This window comes from Myotis daubentonii, chromosome 1 (genome assembly GCF_963259705.1).
Source record: "Myotis daubentonii chromosome 1, mMyoDau2.1, whole genome shotgun sequence".
Classification (NCBI taxonomy): Eukaryota; Metazoa; Chordata; class Mammalia; order Chiroptera; family Vespertilionidae; genus Myotis; species Myotis daubentonii.
In genome coordinates, this window is record NC_081840.1 from 183,498,766 (window position 1) to 183,517,017 (window position 18,252).

The following is an 18,252-nucleotide window of genomic DNA, read 5'->3' on the forward strand; positions in this document are numbered from 1 at the left end:
TCTGATTAGGACTGAGCGAGACGGGCCGGACATGCCCTGGAGCCCTCCTGTGGTCCACCCCCAGCTGGCCAACCTCCTGCGTCTCTCCCCAGCCCCAATCGTGCACTGGTGGGGTCCCTTGGTCTGGCCTGCTCCCTCTTGCAATCCAGGACCCCTCGGGGGATGTCATAGAGCCAGTTCCGGCCCGATCCCACAGGCCAGGCCTAGGGACTCCACTGGCTCATGAATTCATGCACCAAGTCTCTAGTTAATAATAAAGCATGGGTTAGTAATAGACCCATGTCCAGACTTTGAGAGCACACTGATCATTTTAATTTTTAAAATTATCTTATTTGGGCATATGATATGAATTTGTTTTGGTAGAAAATTCACTTTCTCATTTTATTTTGTATAGGTTAATATAATGTTACTGCTTTTTTACTGCTGACCTATCACTGAGGTGCTCAAAAAATGCAAGGTGAATAGCAGAAAGAATTTAAGGTTTAGATAACTCAAATAACTGAAAACTTGCCTCACTGGGTTATATTGATATTTAAATGAGAGATATATTTAAAGTGCTTCTTTACACTAAGAAGTCAGCAAATCAAGGTATTATAATCAAATATTGGTTAGTTATATCATGGTATAATTTCTAATTTGGGCATATAGAGCAGGAGTCAGCAAACATTCTGTAAAGGGCGACATGTGGTTTCTAGCGCAGTCTTTAAAAAAAATTACTTACTTTTTTTTTGTAGAACTCTTTTAAAAAGTAAAAGCAGTCTTTGCTTATACAGGCTGTACAAAAACAGGTGGTGGGCCATATTTATATTTAGCCCATGAGCTGCAGTTTGTCAACCCTGATCTAGAGAAGTAATTCCTCTGTTGGGATTACCAGAATCTCAGCACTTTAGTTTATGAGAACTACTTTATGAGATAAAGGGGAAGATATAAATTAATGGAAAAGAGTAAAGAAGTGGCTATGGATTTGGAGAGAGAACCTTAAGATACCGCATTTTTGATAAATAAAGCATAACTTTATCTTCCTTTTTATAATGTTTAAATTTAGGTATGAAGCCTGTTCATGCTCCAGACAAACAGCTGCTTATAGTGGCAAATGCCCACATGCATTGGGACCCAGAGTATTCTGATGTGAAACTCATCCAGACCATGATGTTTGTCTCAGAGGTTAAAAACATTCTGGAGAAAGCCTCTAGTAGGCCTGGCAGCCCAACAGCAGATCCTAATTCCATCCCGCTGGTGCTATGTGCAGATCTGAACTCATTGCCAGATTCAGGTATTTATAGCATCATTTCCTATTGCTTTCAGTTTTGCTTTTACTTCTACTTGAAAGGACAGCTAGGTCTTAACTTTTGAGTAGAGAATTTCTCTTCTAAATTTGGGAGTGTATCAGTAAGAATCCTGTGGATGGGACATGGGGTAAATGATATTGTTTATTCCTTCTTTATTTTACCAGGTGTTGTGGAATATTTAAGCAACGGAGGAGTAGCTGACAACCATAAAGACTTCAAGGAACTAAGATACAACGAGTGTCTCATGAACTTCAGCTGCAATGGAAAGAATGGAAGCTCAGAAGGGAGAATCACACATGGCTTCCAATTGAAGAGCGCCTATGAAAATAACTTGATGCCTTACACCAATTACACCTTTGATTTCAAAGTGAGTGGTTGCTCTGGGCTGCTGTAGAAGTTATTTTAAATATAAACATGACAAGAAAGTTTATATTGTGCTTAATTTCATAATCTTCAGGAATTTTTAGATTCCCAGGATGTCTTGGCTAAGTATGCACTTAATGTAAAAGAGGTTTGTTAGGTTTTGTGATTGTTATTCTTTTTTTTTCTTTTTTTGTGTGTGTGATTGTTATTCTCGACTTGAGAATTCTTTTTAAATCCTTATTTGTTTAAATTTCAAATAATATTTGCTAACAGAAAAAACTACTAAAATGCTTATTATGTGCCAGGCACTGGAAGCACTTATGTTTATTAATATAGTTAAACTTCACCTGTCCATACTATCCCTAACTTTCAGTAATGACCCAAATAATATGCATTCTGATATAGTTACATTCACCTTGAATGAATTTATATAGTATTCTCTCTAAATTTTGTTAGTACTTTTCATTGATATCTTATTTATCTTTTAAGTATTTAGGTTTCTTTAGGAGATGGTTGTACTTAGGATCTGTTTTATAGTACATCCATGTAGTCACACTAAAATATTCTCAGGCAGTGGAACACTCCAGCCTAATAATAGGAAAGATATTTCCATAGAGGGCCCATTGTGAAAGACCAGTTGTTCTTTAGAAAGATTGACTGTAGTGGTTTTCTGTAGTAAATCCTTCTCCCTTTGCTAATTTTCTGATCACTCTGTCTGCATATAGCTCTTTTATTTGTACCTCTGTTTGATTTTCCAGCATTTCAGGCATCTATCTTAAAATCTTATACTGTCCTGAAAACACACACAGATGTTAGAAAGTGGTTTGATATAAGAAGCCTAGGGGGAATTTAATAAAATACTAAAGCAAATTTATGAAATGGGCTTTTAAATCTCCAATAACCTTTTTCCATTTTCAGTGCTTATTACCCCTTTCTAAGAAACAAGCAGTAGGAAAACAAAAGGAAATTAATGTATTGATGTTATTAGTCTGCTTTTGTAATCATGAAGTGGAAAAAATTGTTTAGAAGTTGAATCTAATTTTTAGTGTTTTTGCTCTTAGAGTAGGTAATAATATCCAGTGATGGTTGGTTTTGTTCAAATCACTCATATGCAGTGATATGCTAGTAAATATTTAATAGCTAGTTTTCTGGGGAGCCCTAATCTGTAGTGTTTGCTGATTTCTGTGGTATAAGTATTCCCGTTGTAGTAGATTTCAAACTCCCAATATACTACCATTGAACACAGAGTTGGGATGAAGTGCTAAGAAACAGGTACTAGCCAGCTGTAACACACTATTACTCTTGTGTAAGTTTGGAGGAAAACCTCCAGGTTTAATGATACACAGTTTACTATAGGTTAATTCCTATTTTTGTGACTGTAGTGATATATACTAAACACACATACACAGACACAGATTGTGATACATCTCTGCCAGCACAGTCCTAGTAAACCTAAAATAAAGTTCCCCAAAGTAAGTGCTACTAGTTCTACAACTTGTTGTTTTGGTATTTGTTTAGGTAAAAAGATCAATCATTTCTATCTCCTCTAGGCTTCCATAAAGGTTACTTGTGCCTTGTTCATAAAGTTAAAATTAGAGAAATAAAATTTGAGATATTATTCATCTTCCTCAGTCATCTGAATTATTTTTAAATCCTTTGTTGATGTTTTTCAAAAGATCTTACATATGTTTTAAATAAAAAATGTTATTGAACCATTTACATTGCCCAAATAAGTATAGTTAAAGAACCAAGAGTACATGGCTCAGAGAGTGTTTGCTGTTTGGATATGTAGGATAGGATGAGAAAGAAGGAGAGCTATAAAAATCTGTGGGAATAATTAGTTCTATACCAATATTGAAAGCAATTAGTAAAAACAGGTAGGTAATGGCAAATATTAAAATGTCCTGTGATTAGCATTAAATAACAGATCCAAATGCAGTGTCCAACCATTGCATCAGTGAAGTGTTAGGTTTTATTTACTTGATTTAGTATTTGTTTACTTTCTCAGTCCCTTGAGTAGGTTAGAAATGTAGAAAAGTCGTACTTAGAACTCAGATTCATTTAATTTAGAACTGACTTGAAAAGGGTAAACAGTCAGGGGTATTACTTTTAGACCAGGCATCTTAGTGAGTTTGGGCTGCTATAACAGAATACCATAGGCCAGCGGTTCTCAACCTGTGGGTCGCGACCCCTTTGGCGGTCGAATGACCCTTTCACAGGGGTCGCCTAAGACCATCCTGCATATCAGATATTTACATTATGATTCATAACAGTAATAACATTACAGTTATGAAGTAGCAACGAAAATAATTTTATGGTTGGGTCACAACATGAGGAACTGTATTTAAAGGGCCAGAAGGTTGAGAACCACTGCCATAGACTCTATGTCTTATACAAGGACAAATTTATTTCTCAGAGTTTTGGAGGCTAGAAGTATAATATCAGAGCGCCAGCATGGTCAGGTTCTGATAAAGACCCTCTTCTGAATTGCAGATAGCTGTATCTTATATCCTCACATGGCGGAGAGGGCAAGAATGTTCTCTGGGGTCTCTTATAGAGCACTAATCCCATTCATAAGGGTTCCTTCTTCATGACCTAATCACTTCCCAAAGTCCCACCTCCTAAAACCATCACATTAGGCATTAGGATTTTAACATATGAATTTTGGGGGTATCAAATCATTTAGTCCATAAGTTGAATAAACAGCTTAATTCATAATTTCTGCTGCTGCTCTTCCAACCCTAAATCTAAGGGCATGCCTGAACTATTTAATGAAAAGAAAGATAGTTTTCCTATGTCAAGTGTTAAATTATGAAATATCTATATGTATAAAGAGCCAGGGCCATCGCAACCGAACAGACGACCAAACAGGCTGAGTGGGGCGACAGGGCCGGCAGGGGAGTTAGTGAGGGACGACCAAACGACTGAACAGCAGGCTGTGTGGGGTGACAGGGCCGGCAGGGGGGTTAGTGAGGGACGACCAAACGACTGAACAGCAGGCTGTGTGGGGTGACAGGGCCGGCAGGGGGGTTAGTGAGGGACGACCAAACAACTGAACAGCAGGCTGTGTGGGGTGACCAGGCTGGCAGGGGGGCCAGTGAGGGGCAACCAGGCCGGCAGGGGGCGCAGTTGGCAGCAACCAAGCTGGCAGGGGGGGCAGTGAGGGGCAACCAGGCCGACAGGGGGGGCAGTGAGGGGCAACCATGCTGGTCGGGGGTGCATTTAGGGGCGACCGGGCCAGCAGGGGGGGACTGTTGGAGGTGACCAGGTTGGCGTGGGGGCAGGGAGTTGGGGGCAACCAGGCCGGCAGGCAGAGGCAGTTAGGGGTAATCAGGCAGGTAGGCAGGTGAGCAGTTAGGAGCCAGCGGTCCCGGATTGTGAGGGGAAGTCCAACTGCCAGTTTAGGCCCGATCCCAGGGACAGTTGGACATCCCCCGAGGGGTCCCAGATTGGAGAGGGTGCAGGCTGGGCTGATGGAAATCCCCTCCCCCATCCCTCCCCCTTCCCGTGCACAAATTTCGTGCCCCAGGCCTCTAGTATGGTATATAATTTTCTCACATTTTTTTTTTATAAAACAAAGCTTAGCATTATTCTAGCTCAAGCTTTTTATTGTTTTTACTTTTTTCTCGAATACAACTCTACAGACATAATATAGTCCTTATTAATATAAAAGTTACTTTTCTATAGTATAGTCTTTTATAAAAAGAAATAGTTTGAATCAAAAAAGGTTAAGAATTATTAGTCTATAACAGGGGTGGGCAAACTTTTTGACTCGAGGGCCACAATGGGTTCTTAAACTGGACCGGAGGGCCGGAACAAAAGCATGGATGGAGTATTTGTGTGAACTAATATAAATTCTAAGTAAACATCATTACATAAAAGGGTACAGTCTTTTTTTTTTTAGTTTTATTCATTTCAAACGGGCCGAGTTTGCCCACGGCTGGTCTATAATCTCCTTTGTGAATATGAAACAATGGATAAATGTATTGGATATGTACAAATATTTGGGCAGATTCACAGACATGACCTTGCTAAGTGTTTTGGTAAGAGCTTTTACTCCGATTTTTTAAACTAAGAGAATAGTTACAAATGATGCCTCCAATTAAATACATCTTATTTCACTTTGGGTGGTGGGCACACAGCACAATATACAGATCTTGTAACATAAAAATCCACATCTAAAACCTATGTAATCCTATTAACCAGGGTCAGCCCTGTACTAGTAGATTTCATAAAAAATTAAGTAATTTGGAAAAAAAATTCATCTTACTTTCTGTAATGTCTACCATTTTTCTCTGAGTTTGCAAAGGATTCTAACTAGCAGCTGATGTGCATAATGACAGTCTAACAAAATGATAGAATATAAAAGGTTTTATCTGACATAAGTAATTGAGAATATTTTAAAAGGGTAGCCTCATAAAGAAAAGTAAGACCATTCTGATTCTTTTTAAGCTTTTTTCTAAAATGTTACTGCAAAAGTAAGCATTAACCAAATGAAGGGATAATTCATTGTACTAATAACATTTGACTATTTGGACTTAGAGTTATTAGTGGCTCATGGATTCAAGTAGGTTTCTTTATTTGTGGTAAAGTAAGGTTAAAGAACGGTTTTGTTATTTTGGTCTTGGTCATGTCAAATTTAGCAAACTAAGGTAATTGTTTCTAGAATTTTATAATAAAAAATTATATATATTTTATTAAGAGTTCTTTTTCTTTTTTTGGGGGTAAAGTATCCTATTTCACTGTGATACCATATAAAATATAAGCTGAAACTCATTATTTATAGTATTTGTAATAAGTAATTTCAAGTCTGGAGATATTTCTCCATGCTTGGGCTCAGGCTCTCTTAATGTGGGTAGGTAGAAAATTTGTCTTTACTCTTGCATACACAACCTGGGGCAGTAAGAGCACAATAGTTTTTTTTATTATTATTGTTTAAAGTATTACATATGCCTCCTTTTTCCCCCGATTGATCCCTCCCCCCAGCCACTCGGACCCCCCAGGACAAGCCCCCACCGCCGCCTCAGTGTCTTTGTTCATTGGTTATGCTAATATGCATGCACACAAGTCCTTTCGTTGATCTCTAACCCCCTCCTCCTCCCCTGTCTTCTCTCTGAGGTTGGAAGGTCTGTTCAGTGTTACCTTGTCTCTGGATCTATTTTTGTTCATCAGCTTATGTTGTTCATTATATCCCACATATGAGTGAGATCATGTGATATTTATCTTTCTCCGATTGGCTTATTTCACTTAGCATAATGCTCTCCAGGTCCATCCATGCTGTTGCAAATGGTAAAAGTTCCTTCTTTTTTATAGCAGCATAGTATTCCATTGTGTAGATGTACCACAGGTTTTTAATCCACTCATCTGCTGATGGGCACTTAGGCTGTTTCCAAATCTTAGCTATGGTAAATTATGCTGCTATGAACATAGGGGTGCATATATCCTTTCTGATTGGTGTTTCTGGTTTCTTGGGATATAATCCTAGAAGTGGGATTACTGGGTCAAATGGGAGTTCCATTTTTAACTTTTGTAGGAAACTCCATACTATTTTCCACAGTGGCTGCACCAGTCTGCATTCCCACCAGCAGTGCATGAGGGTTCCTTTTTCTCCACATCCTCACCAGCACTTGTCATTTGTTGATGGTAGCCATTCTGACAGGTGTGAGATGATACCTCATTATTGTCGTTTTGATTTGCATCTCTCGGATGATTAGTGACATAGAGCATGTTTTCATATGTCTCTCAGCTTTCTGTATTTCCTCTTTTGAAAAGTGTCTATTTAGGTCCTTTGCCCATTTTCTTATTGGATTGTTTATCTTCCTTTTGTTAAGTTGTATGAGTTCCCTGTAAATGTTGGAGATTAAACGCTTATCGGTGGTAACATTGGCAAATATGTTCTCCCACGCAGTGGGCTTTCTTGTTGTTTTGTTGATGGTTCCTTTTGCTGTGCAGAAGCTTTTTATTGTCATGTAGTCCCATTTGTTTATTTTCTCCTTAGTCTCTCTTGCCCTAGGATCTGTGTCTGAAAAGATACTGCTACAACATATGCCTGCAATTTTGCTGCCTATGGAGTCTTGTAGGGTTTTTATGGTTTCCCGTCTTACATTTAAGTCCTTTAGCCATTTTGAGTTTGGGTATGGTGTTAAGTTGGTGATCTAGTTGCATTTTTTTTGCATGTATCTGACCAAATTTCCCAGCACCATTTATTAAAGAGACTGTTTTGACTCCATTGTATGCTCTTGCCTCCTTTGTCAAATATTAATTGAGTATAATGGCTTGGGTCAATTTCTGGGTCCTCTATTCTGTTCCATTGGTCTATATGTCTGTTCTGGTGCTAGTACCAGGCAGTTTTGAGAACCGTGGCTTGGTAATATAGTTTGATGTCTGTTATTGTGATCCCTCCAACTTTGTTCTTTTTTCTCAGGGCAGCTGTGGCTATTCGGGGTCTTTTTTTATTCCAGATGAATTTTTGGAGAGTTTGTTCTACATCTTTGAAATATGCCGTTGGTATTTTAGTTGGTATTGCATTGAATCTGTAGATTGCTTTAGGTAGTATGGACATTTTAATGATGTTGATTCTACCAATCCATGAACATGGGATGTTCTTCCATTTGTTTATGTCTTCCTCTATCTCTTTTTTCAATGTCCTGTAGTTTTCCTAGTACAGGTCTTTTATGTCCTTGGTTAAGTTTATTCCTAGGTATCTTAGTTTTTTTGGTGCAATGGTAAATGGGGTTTTTTTTTCATTTCTCTTTCTGTGAGTTCATTATTGGTGTATAAAAAAGCCATAGATTTCTGGGCGTTAATTTTGTATCCTGCTACATTGCCAAATTCATTTATTAGGTCTACTAGTTTTTTGATGGAGTCTTTGGGGTTTTCTATGTATAGGATCATGTCATCTGCAAATAAGGATAGTTTTACTTCTTCTTTTCCATTTTGGATGCCTTTTATTTCTTCTTGTCTGATCGTTATGGCTAGCACTTCCAGTACTGTCGAATAGGAGTGGTGAGAGTGGGCATCCCTGTCTTGTTCCTGTTAGGGGAAATGGTTTTAGATTTTTCCCATTCAGTAAGATGTTGGCTGTAGGTTTGTCATGTAAGGCTTTTATTTATGTTGAGGTATGATCCCTGTATTCCCACTTTGCTGAGAGTTTTTATCAAGAAAGGGTGTTGGATTTTGTTAAATGCTTTTCCTGCATTGATTGATATGATTATGTGATTTTTGTCTTTCAATTTGTTTATGTAATGTACATTTATTGATTGTGGATATTGTACCATCCTTGCATTCCCAGAATAAATCCCACTTGATCATGGTGTATGATCTTTCTGATGTAATGCTGGATCTCATTTGCTAGAATTTTGTTGAGGATTTTAGCATCTATTGGTCATCAAGGATATTGGCCTGTAATTCTTTATCTTTGTGGTGTCTTTATCTGGTTTTGGAATTAGGGTAATACTGGCTTCATAGAAAGAGCTTGGAAGTGAAGAGCACAACAGTTTTGAAACTTACTGATCAGACACATTCTGAGAAACACTACTAGTCCTATGTAATAAAAGGCTAATATGCAAATTGTCCCCTTGACCAGGAGTTCAACCAGGGGGCAGGGCTGACTGGCCAACTGCCTGTGGCCCTCCTCCGGGCCAGCCGGATCCCACCCGTGCACGAATTCATGCACTGGGCCTCTAGTAATACATATGGTCCCTGCTGAATATTTTTTGCTAAGGTATTGTTAGGCAGGAAGGAATCCAGAATTTAGAGTATACCAGAAATTGTGAAAATGAATATTCTAAACTAAAGAACCAGTTAGAGCAATTAACTGCATGAAGTATTTTGTATGTATGTCCAAATAGGGGAAAGCTGAACTAGGATTAGCAAACCTGAAAACATGCTTTCCTATGGCTTCTTTCAGATGTGTTTGGATATTTTGATGTGCTGCAAATAATTGAAAATAATTCCAGTTATCATTAAAGGAATTAATTTGAGTGATACCTTTTCATTAATTATATAAGCATTTTATATAAAGCTCCTTATTTTCTACTTATTGTAGCTATTAGAATTATTGCAATTTCCATAATGCTTATACTGATATATTAGATTTTACTAACCCACGCAAGCAAATTCTAAAATTATGTCTAAACATAATTTGGTGTGCTTAGCTCCTCAGTTTGCTTATCATTTATACACAAGTGTAAGACTTTATTTCAGTAGAGTACTATGTTTCCCTATTGTGCCACTTTCATTTCATGTAATAACCCATTGAAGACTTGAGCCTTATTTTACCCATTGTCAAGACAACCAGACATACAGGTCACTCAGGTATTTGGCTTTTGCAAATTATGGATTGTTGTTATATATATTAAGTTTTTCTTTTTTCTAATCATATGTTTTTCTCTTTTTTCCCCCAACTTTCAATCTCTTTTCAGGGCGTAATTGACTACATTTTCTATTCCAAGACTCATATGAACGTGCTTGGTGTCCTGGGGCCTTTAGATCCTCAATGGCTGGTTGAGAACAACATCACTGGGTGTCCACACCCACACATCCCTTCAGACCACTTCTCACTGTTAACACAACTTGAACTCCACCCTCCATTCCTGCCTCTTGTCAATGGTGTTCACTTGCCTAATCGGAGGTAGTGGAGTACTGCCCCGCAAAGACGGGGATCTATTGCTATGGACCTGTACAGTTGTAAATCAAAGTATATAGGAGTGAAGTATGGCCATCCTTAAGCTGCTTCTTCAGGTTCCTTTCATTATGTGTTTGCTATAAGATTTTGTACATTTTTGTGCATATTGGCATCATTTGGCACTAGAGCTGGAACCAAAGTATTATTCTTTCCAAATTTTTAATTTGTAACATGTTTTTAAAAATTGACCTTCTTCATATTATATTGAGTCAGCATTCGTAATTGAAAAGTCACTAATTTGAGGCCCAACAACAGTGTATTTGTTTTTCTAAAACAAATACTTTCCTTTAAATGATTTCAAATGAGCCAACCATTTTTGTAAAAGGCAAATTTTAAAAACAATGTAAGATTTTAAACTTAATGGTATGCCTTGCAGGGAAAACTTTCTTGAATTTCTGTTTTCCATTATAACAAGCTGATTTTTGGCTCCCAAAGTCATTTGCACATTAAGAAAGCATTTACATTTACTAGATCTGTACATAAACTATGATATAGCCTCTAGCCATAAGAAAAATTGAGAAATTAAAGATGGTTGCACAATACGCTTTCAAAATCAAACAGTTAACTGTATATGACAGTTTGTTGGGCAAACACTTTTTAGTTTGTTTTGTGTGGGGTATTTTTGAGGAATCACTCTGAATTTTGTTCCCCTTTTAGTTATTGGAAGTATTAATTTTAAGCCCGACTCTCCAGTTTATTTATAGGGAAACAACAGGTAATTTTTACTGCCACACATTTTGAAAATAGAATTTTTGGTATTTTTAGGAAGCCCACAAAATTAGTGTCCAGTATTTTCCATTCTCATCTACCCTTTTCTGCCTGGTTGTGCTGGAAAAAAATGTATTATATGATATATGTCATTTTTGCTGGTATAGTAAAAAAATAACTACTGAATGAAATGGCCCATATCAAAGTTTTAGAAGGGGAAAGCTGTCCAAGTATTTAATGTGTTTCCCAAAGTAGGTCAAGTGGCTATTGGTTTTGGCTTTTGGGGGCAACAATAGAAAGAATTTGGGAGAGAAAGAGATAGGGAGTAGTTGAAAACCTGGGATCATTTTTCCTGACTCTAGTTGCCAAATGGCCATTACATGCTTTAAATCTTTGTTTCTATTGTCTGTCAGGGTTGAATTAAGAAGCTACTGGTTTATTCCCAACTGTTGATGTTCTTTAGATATGTTGGAATCCTTTTTTTGCCCATAAGGGGCCAGTTGAAAATCTGTGACTCAAGAGGCAGTGAAGATATCATTTTCTGGGGGGGAAATTGGTTGGGTACTTGATGTTAATTATGGCACAGTAACAGGAAAAGGTTGTGTCTGTGTTTTTAAGTTTTTCTTTATTCTGCTTTTTTGCTGCTATAAAAGTTTTCTGAATTTATATTTTAAACTTTTCATGCACTTTACTGTTTCTAGTCTCAAAATGTGATATTTTTAATAAACAAGAAATTTTCCATTATGTGAATGAAATTTTAAAATAAAATAGCCTATATTTGTGTCTCACTAATATATAAAGTACAAGTCAAATTTAAATTATTTAATTAGTTTTAAATGTATACAATTAGTCTCCTCTTTCAAACCTGACATCTTAGGCTGTTTTATTAGTCTTAAATGATGCTTTTCCTTTGGTTATTTCATACTAATTTCTTCCATAGTAAATCAGGCTATATAATATAATATTTCCCTGAAGGGTAATTTTAATGGGATGAGGGTGGTGGGATGATGTGATACCACATATGGGATTGCATCAGAAGGTTTCTGTAAAGCCTAAACTCCCTTTTAAAAGTGCCTAGTGATGAGGCATTGTTTGTCATCTATTAAAATTGGAATGTCATTGTAGTTGAGTGAAGTTTGATGTAAATAAAATATTCTTTTAAAAATGTTAAAATATCAGAAGAAACAAACACACAAAGAGACAACCCTTAAGATGACAGATTTTCCTCAATGTGCAGGTATCCCTTCTTATATACCTCAAGCATTCAACATCTAGCCATGCAAATTGATTACCTGAAGTATAGTACTGGAAAGTAGAATAGCATGAAAAACTTAATTTTGTGGACATTACCTTTTTTTGTAATCAGCTACTGTATGTGTTATTTTAAACCTTTTGTTTTGGGTGGATTTTCTGCTCTGGAGGTATATGCACTTAACAAAACATTTTCCTCCTTTCATATACGCATGTTAATTAGCAATGTGAGCAATATTTCCTACCATACTTCACTCCCAATATTTTTTGAGATGTTTGTATAAAATGGAATTTAAAAGTTCACTTATGATTGTATATGAACCACAGAGGAGCCCATTTATTAATAAAAACTTTTTTAATAGTTAAATGTAGAGGGAAAATAAAATTTGGGAAACATTGTAAACAGCTTAAGTTTATTTTGTGTATGATCGAGGCACTCTGTTGCAGGAAGGTGTGTAATTGGGTTCTCTCTGCTTCCAAATGCACTCTTTCAGACCATTCATTATCCTGTGTATTTTTAATGTGGTTTTAATAAATGTTGGTAGTTGCTTTGTTGAAGTAGGTAATTGTGTTATGTTTTGGGTGGCACACTTACTTGGGGCATGGTGACCCAAATTTCATGTGCACGGTTTCCCTTCAGCCCACTGCCCAACCTTCACATACCCTTCACCCTCTGTTACCTTTGTAAAAGGAGTGGTATTTGTTTGAGCTGCCAATTCAGATGATCAGAAATGCTGCTCTCCTCAGTATTGTCTTGTTAAAACCCATGCCATTTGGAACTTTGGCAGTGACAAGCCAAAATAGGAAGAGGTGAATGACATGGTATATATCCAGTGAGAATAAAATATTTATGCTCATATGCTTTCTAGTTCTTAGAATAAGTTAATAAGCTTTATGCCATTGAGCTGCTGCATATTTTAACTGAAGATAAAGGAAAATTTGGGCATTTTTAGATTGTGCTAATGTGTTTTTTTAACTTAAATGATTTCTGGTATTTATCTAAGAACTGGAGTGTTCTTTAAATTTATTAAAACAGTGTTGTTTGGGGAAAGAAAAACTACACTGTTTGCCGTTACAGCAGCCATGCAAGTGCATGTGAAGTCACCCACTTTCTCAGGCATCAGTATCCGCCTCATAGCTTTACACATCGTGATGGGGAATATCGCAGCATCCTCAGGACTGACATCTGGGAAAGGCTCAAGTCCACTTACTGCTCCTTGCTTGTTGACTTTGTTTTAAAATATTGTGCCTGGTGTCAACTTTTAAGCAACAGCACTGCCTAAAAGCAAGCAGAGAACAGAATCCCAGCACCATTCTATAGGCAATTTTTTAGAATTCAGATATAGTAAGTCTGTTCAAAATTTATGATGTTTTATGTAAAAAGAATTTTGTACAATGTAGCCGAATGTTTTTGTTTTTCATTTCCTTGATGTAAGGCGTGTGAACGGTTGTTTGAATATCACATGTTAAAGTCAGGTATGGCACAATGGGTTCTGAGACCAGCTTTTCCCCTCCCATTTGCCTTGTTCCAAATTCTTTGTTTTCAAATTACTTTTCTGGTATTCATAGACAAATATTTAATTTTGCTAATAAGCACCCTGTGTGAATGTATTAAAGAAGCCACTGTGTTTTAGTGTTGTAGTTTGCAGAAATATAAAGCTTCATTTCTAATTTGTCCCTTTTCTTTGGTGTCTTAAAGTTATATATTAAATGCCAGAGAAGCAAGGAGAAAGTTGAGCAATATTTGAGGCTTGTATCACTTGATTCCATGGTGGGTTCTATTAGAATTGAGGATGTGGCACATTAAAACTGGAACATGGGCAAATGGATTGTGATCCGTTTAAAAATTGTATCTCCTAAGTATAGTTAAATGGGTGAAAATTTAAGTTTGTTGAATTTCTAAGTTTCTAAAAATCACTAATGCCATCTATACTTTCAAATCAAATAGCAGGGCATAGAGAAAGCACAAGAAAAAAATAGGTCAAATGTGTTTGATACAACCAGAGACATATGGTTCATCATTTCTAATTCAAGGCTAGATGTTCTAGCAATAAAAATCAACTGTGTCCCAATACTTACTTGTTTCTAAGGTCTTCTATTCCGAGTTTCTGAGGGATTTTAATAGCTTTGTAAAACATATTGACTAATTAGTAGCTTCAGTCCCAGAAAACATCATTAGTTTCTGATACCTTTGGCAGGCCATAAAAATAATGGTTTCTAGCAAGCAAAGACTTTATGGCACGTTTTCAAAATAGCATTCATCCATGATTATATTTTGACAGAAATGTGAATTTTCACATTTGTAAGGCAGTCTCTTTCCCACCTCCCCTCTTCTTAAAAAAAAAAAATCACCTTTCTAAATGTGTGTAAAAGATTTGTTTAACCTTTCCTTTTGAATTGTATCGTTTTTGTAGAGCCCTGAATTATAGGTAGACAAATTAACTAGGGAAATTAGAATATTTTTCTAAGCCAAGAACTTCAACTAAAGTTTTGAAATTGTACACAGAAGAGAAATTTTATACTATGGTTGCTTTTGGGTGATTTAAAATTTTTAATAGCATTATGATCACCAAATTTGAATTCAAGCATAAGTAAATTAGCACATCTATACCTTGGCTTATTTACCAAAGTTGTACTCTGTTTAAGAACAGGATGCCAAGAGCATCTTTCATTTTACAGAATATGTAAATCTTTATTGTGTAAGTATCACCTTAAAGCTTAAGGGTAAAGAGAAAACACTTACACCTATACTGCAGGGTGTTCTGAATAAGATCCACAGAAAGAAGGGGGAAAAATTCAAACATTTCTTTTTAAGAAGGTGGTAAGGGGGTGCATGCATGTTTCTTGTTTTTACCAAATTCCCTCTTTATGTAAGTTTCTCTGTTAAATCACAGGTCCTGCAGCCAGAAATAGGGAGACACCAGGAAAAGCAAGCTTTATTACCCTAGTTAGTAATTTTTTTTGCATAAGTTTGGTTAGGCTTGGGTTATTCTTGGAACCAAAGGAAAACAAGCATGTTGAGGTTTTATTCAACAAAGATTATGCTATTGAAGCAATGGAAGTTTTTAAGTAAAATAGTGTTTACTTTCAAAACATGAAATAAGGACATTTCTGCCTATTAAATGTTAATTTTTATGGAACATAAGTATAAATTCAGCATTATATTGAAATTAGAAATTGGGTCGTCAGAAATAAATCACATTGCGAAAAGAATATGCAAATGCCAAGTGATAAGATTCATTTGGTGTTGGTACACTCAGCTTTCAGAAACTCAGAAGGCATAGTTTAGTTGTTTTTTTTATAACAATCTCCCTGAATTTAGATAATTTCCCTGTTGGTATGTGTTACTTTTAACTCTGAAGCATAAGAAGTGGTCCTTTCTCGCTCATTTCAGTTTTGTGTTAATTTCTAATTACTGGTATATGACTGTTTTCTTTCAAGCTATCAATGGTTATATGTACCACATTTGTTTAATTAACTCACAGGATTGGCTCAGCGCTCATGTGTCAAATAATGGCTTTGCTTCTTACTGAATAGGCTTAGTTTCCTGCTACTTGTTTCAATCTTGATGCAGTAAGTGATACAATAGTCTGGGTGTGTATGCAGAAATTGTATTGTCCTTTCTCTGCTTAACTTGCTAAAAATATATTCCCTTACCTGTGAAATTCCTGAGCGGTGCTCTGCCAACTTTTGGAGGAGGCTTTGGATGGCTGTATTGCTGCACACTGGATCTGAAATTGTTGTGTCATGTGTGGCAAATTTCTTAAACACCAGCAGCACTGAGAAGTGCACTATGGGCATTCGTACAGTTGTCCAAATGCAAGCAATTCTTTCATCTAGGAGAAGCTGAGCACTTGGAGTATTTTGAGGAAGATGAACATTTCAATTTTGCTTTTATCTCTAGTGGGGTGGTATGAACGGAGTCTGTTTAAGAGAAAGAGTGTATATGTACCTTTTCTCTCTGAAAGGACCAGGTGTTGGTCAAATTCACCATGGATTAATTTGTATCTTCTATTGTGATTTCTTTTGACTATAAAACAAGTGCCAACTCATTGTCCATGAGATGACCTCTTTGACTCAGTTTACCATTTGAATTGGGAAGTGTTCATTTATTTTCAGCACTTGGCATTAAATTGATTGTTTTGCCTACGTTTGATTCATTCTGTGGCCTATAAAGTGTTTTTGTAACTAAATTAATGGTTGAAAGCAAAGCACATGAATTTAAAACTGAGCAAGTTGTTTTGGTATTTTCCCCCCTGAATACTTGGTAGTTTCTATTGATATTACTCCAAAACAAATCTGTTTTGCGTTGCGTATTTATTTTGCTTTTGTCCTAAAAAAAAAAAAAAAAGTCTAGCACTAAATCAATTTGTAATTGTATTCTAATCAGTTTAAAAATCTAAGCTTTTCTTTTCTTAAAATTAGATTTAATGAAGTGCCATATAATTGTAGCTTACTAGTGTTTAATGTTTAATAGATTGGTTCTGTAGTGTTCTAATCATTTAACACTCTGTCATCCCTGGAGAAAGTGGTTCTACTCTTATTAAACACATTCTCCTTGACAAAATCACCAGCTGATTTATTTTTCTATTTATTACAGTTAAACAGTTGATGAGGTCTGAATCTTGACCAAGCTGCTCAGCTGAGATGTTTTTCACAATAGACACTGTACAAAATGTGTGTGCAAAAGGACACAGTTGGGTAGTGGTATTTTTTCATTAATGTGAACATTGACTAAACAAAGCAGTCCTGCCTTTTAAATCCATGGCAGCTCAGAAGGGAGGTGCTTAAGAACCTTAACTATTATGTCAGATGACAAAATACTTTTTTCCATTTTGGAGATTGGGTACTGCTCACACATGATGTATAGGGCTAAATATATGCTTGTTTCCTTGCACCTGTGTACTTCCCTTCTCTCCCTCACTTTTCTTTCCCTGTAGGCAATAAATGGCCATTTTGCAACTGCATACTTTTGTCTTGGTTTTTTACAACTTACGTGTGCAGTGTAAGTGTCTGCATTCAGGTCAGTACATCTCTTACAAAGCGAATTAGGGAGAGCCAAGGTAATTCAGGCAAAAAAAGTTACAAATTCCTGATACATTTTTTTCTGGTGGAAACTACGTTACTACTCAAGCACTATTTTGTTTAGAATAGGCTCAGAAGTTAGTCATAGTTATGAGACTCACTTTGGCTGAAGAAATCTGAGTAGAAGGGCATGTGTCACTTCTGAGTGGGACTTTAAGAGCCAGTATGCAATTTGCCATATTCCCTTTCCTTGGCACAGTGATCATACAAACATGTGGAGATCAAACCTCTCATCCCAGATCCTTGAATGACCGATGAGCAGAGCTCCTACATAGGACATGTAGTATGAGTGAGAAACGACTGCTTAATTACAGTCTCAATACAATGAAGGTTTGTTATTAAGGCATAATCTAGACCATCCTGACTGCTAGACACCCTCTGACAGATCTGCTGAGTAACCAATATTTACAGGTGGACCTGCCAAGACCTAGAGTAAGTTCATTCAACAAAAAATGTCTACTGTATACAAGGTGTTTGGGGAGATATAAGATGGACAGGTTCCCTGTCCAAGAATTCACATTCCAAACCTATTTCTGACACAGGAGGAAATACTGAAGTGTTTAAGCCAGAGTAAAGGTTATCTTAAACCTTGGAATGTTAGGAGGGGGAAGGGTACAGTAAAGTAATTAGAAATTCTGAAAACTATGTGTAAGGGATATCTAGTTGAAAAATGATTTTAAGATGGGATATGATAAAGACCAGATTATTCTTGAAGAGAATGAAACAACTGTCCAGCTTAATAGGTGCTTAGAGAAGATAATGGTAGCTTATTTTGGAACAGATTACTAACATTGGCAAATCTCTAGCTGAAAGCTTAGTGCCTACAGATTTGTTTTTCCTACTAAGGTTTCAATGTGAGCCTGTCATGGA

At 36.6% G+C, this 18,252-nt stretch overlaps 1 protein-coding gene across 8 annotated transcripts in view; it reads left to right on the forward strand.

Moving 5' to 3' along the window:
• The window catches only part of CNOT6L (CCR4-NOT transcription complex subunit 6 like), a 123,922-nt gene extending 106,658 nt beyond the window's left edge, over positions 1-17,264 (forward strand). For all 8 annotated transcript variants that reach the window (XM_059667732.1, XM_059667698.1, XM_059667713.1 and 5 more), the window contains 3 exons: positions 1,046-1,273; positions 1,454-1,656; positions 10,076-17,264. In XM_059667732.1, the coding sequence (XP_059523715.1) occupies positions 1,046-1,273; positions 1,454-1,656; positions 10,076-10,288 (644 nt within the window). In that variant the 3' untranslated portion in view covers positions 10,289-17,264. The remainder of the gene's footprint in view (positions 1-1,045; positions 1,274-1,453; positions 1,657-10,075) is intronic.
• The last annotated feature ends 988 nt before the right edge of the window (positions 17,265-18,252 follow it).